General features: G+C 48.9%; 1 protein-coding gene across 1 annotated transcript; it reads right to left on the reverse strand.

Moving 5' to 3' along the window:
* Nucleotides 1-687: 687 nt before the first annotated feature.
* On the reverse strand, nucleotides 688-1,862 carry LOC119354652. The gene has a single exon (XM_037621380.1). It carries the CDS (start codon nucleotides 1,624-1,626, stop codon nucleotides 1,078-1,080), a length of 549 nt encoding a protein of 182 aa, XP_037477277.1. The 5' UTR covers nucleotides 1,627-1,862; the 3' UTR covers nucleotides 688-1,077.
* Between the last annotated feature and the right edge of the window lie 6 nt (nucleotides 1,863-1,868).

The raw sequence follows: 1,868 nt of genomic DNA on the forward strand, positions 1-1,868 counted from the left end.
TCAGACTAGTATTTGTGCATCTAGCTGTGACATGACATGGCAAGATCGACTTCGAATTGACCATTAGATACATCTTCTAATTTGCTGATGTATAGCTTGTATTTTTTGTCAGATTGGAGTGTACGCATTTGGTTGTACAGATGGATATGTTTGGACCATGAAGTTACAAATCCAATGCATTTTTTCTATAGTGTCGTTGACCATTCAAATATATATATATATATATATATATATATATATATATATATATATATATATGTTTTAATTCTAAAAAATTGATATATATGTCTTGTATAATTAGTTTATTTACAAAAAAGAACTCAAATTATAAGATATCCATCTTCCATCTTTCTTACCAAACATAAAATTGGCTACCCTTAACCACCTCTCAATTTGCAACCAAACACGAGAATAAGGATATCTCCAACCACATGGTTAGGTATATCCTTAACCAGCTAACCTTGCCCACGAACCAAACGCTCCCGTAAATGCGCTCCTCCGGTCCTCTTCGCGCGGCCAATTTACTAGTACTACTCTACTTGATGCAGGTTAATTCGCCCTCTTATTTCTGTTTTGGAGCGTACGTACCCGTAAACTAGGCCATCTCTAGCGCGTGTATACAGTGAGAAATACTCCCAACTCCCAAGGATGTAATCCAACTGACCATGCATACGCCAACACGATCACTTTGAGCTAATAATAATCAAATTGGAATTTTTTTTCCGGAGAAGTTGGTGACAAACTGACGATATCGGCAGGTAGCTAGCTAGCTAGGGATAGCACACAACCCAATACAATCGAAACAGACCCAAAACTCTACCTGCAGCAGCTACATACAGTACGTACTCCACAGTGCAGGAGATTAATTAATAATTAACCAATCATCTATTTTTTTTCTTCTTCATACTTTCCCACACCTCCTATCCTAATTCATAAGTACTGATTAAGAACAGTACATGCATCTTATAACGAATGATCCAACAGGAAAGGGAAGTGCCCTCCGAGCTTATGATGGAGTAGCTAGCTGAGCTGACAAGAGAGGAGACGAATGATGATGAGGTGCATGGTATTGCTTGCTTAGCCGAAGAATCCGGTGTTGCTCCAGACGGCGTCGCGCACCCGGCTGAGGTCGCGCCCTTTCAGCGTCCTCCCCACGCCCTCGAACACCGACGGCGCAGCCGTGCCGCGCCCGCTGCTCCGTGCCTGGGCCTGCAGGTACTCGTGCGGCGCCATCCACTCCCCCTCCTCCTCACGGCAGCTCACGCCGTAGCCGTGCTGTTCGCCGCCAGACCCAGCCGGGAACCTGGCCGCCGGCCACTCGGGCACCCTGACAGGCGCCGAGCTCGCCACGTGATGATTGTGGCGCCCGGCCGGCGTGGACGCCGTTGCCTCGAACGCCAGCGACAGCCCCCCTGCGGTCCACCGCCCGCGACGGTCCTGCTCAGGTTGCCTGGCGCTGCCGGTGGAGCGGTTGGAGTCGGGCGCAGGCGCCGCGAGCACCGACCAGACGTCCTCCTCGTCGAGGTCGGCGAGGTGATCGGCGGCGCCGGCGACGTGGTGACCGCTGGCCTGGACGGGGTAGAGCAGCCGCTCTGATCCGTACCTGCAGCTGCGGCCCTTCCCCATGGATCGATATCACTGGCTGGCTAGCTAGCTAGCTTCGGGAAACTGGAATCAACTAGCTCCCTCCCTCCCTCCCTCCGTATATATGAAAGGATGGATGGCAAGCAAAGCAAAGAAAAGAAACGAAACGAAGAATCTTTGCTACTGGCTAGCTAGAGATGAAACGAATGATTGAAGCTTTTTAATCAACTCACACAAAGCCTACTATATATACTGTCTGCCGTGTACACAAAACCAACTTTCCC

The sequence above is a fragment of the Triticum dicoccoides genome, chromosome 2A (assembly GCF_002162155.2).
Source record: "Triticum dicoccoides isolate Atlit2015 ecotype Zavitan chromosome 2A, WEW_v2.0, whole genome shotgun sequence".
In the NCBI taxonomy this organism is placed as follows: Eukaryota; Viridiplantae; Streptophyta; class Magnoliopsida; order Poales; family Poaceae; genus Triticum; species Triticum dicoccoides.

What these genes read in the sequence shown, in the direction of transcription:
- LOC119354652 (XM_037621380.1), bottom strand. Translation starts at nt 1,626, where the DNA reads ATGGGGAAGGGCCGCAGCTGCAGGTACGGATCAGAGCGGCTGCTCTAC.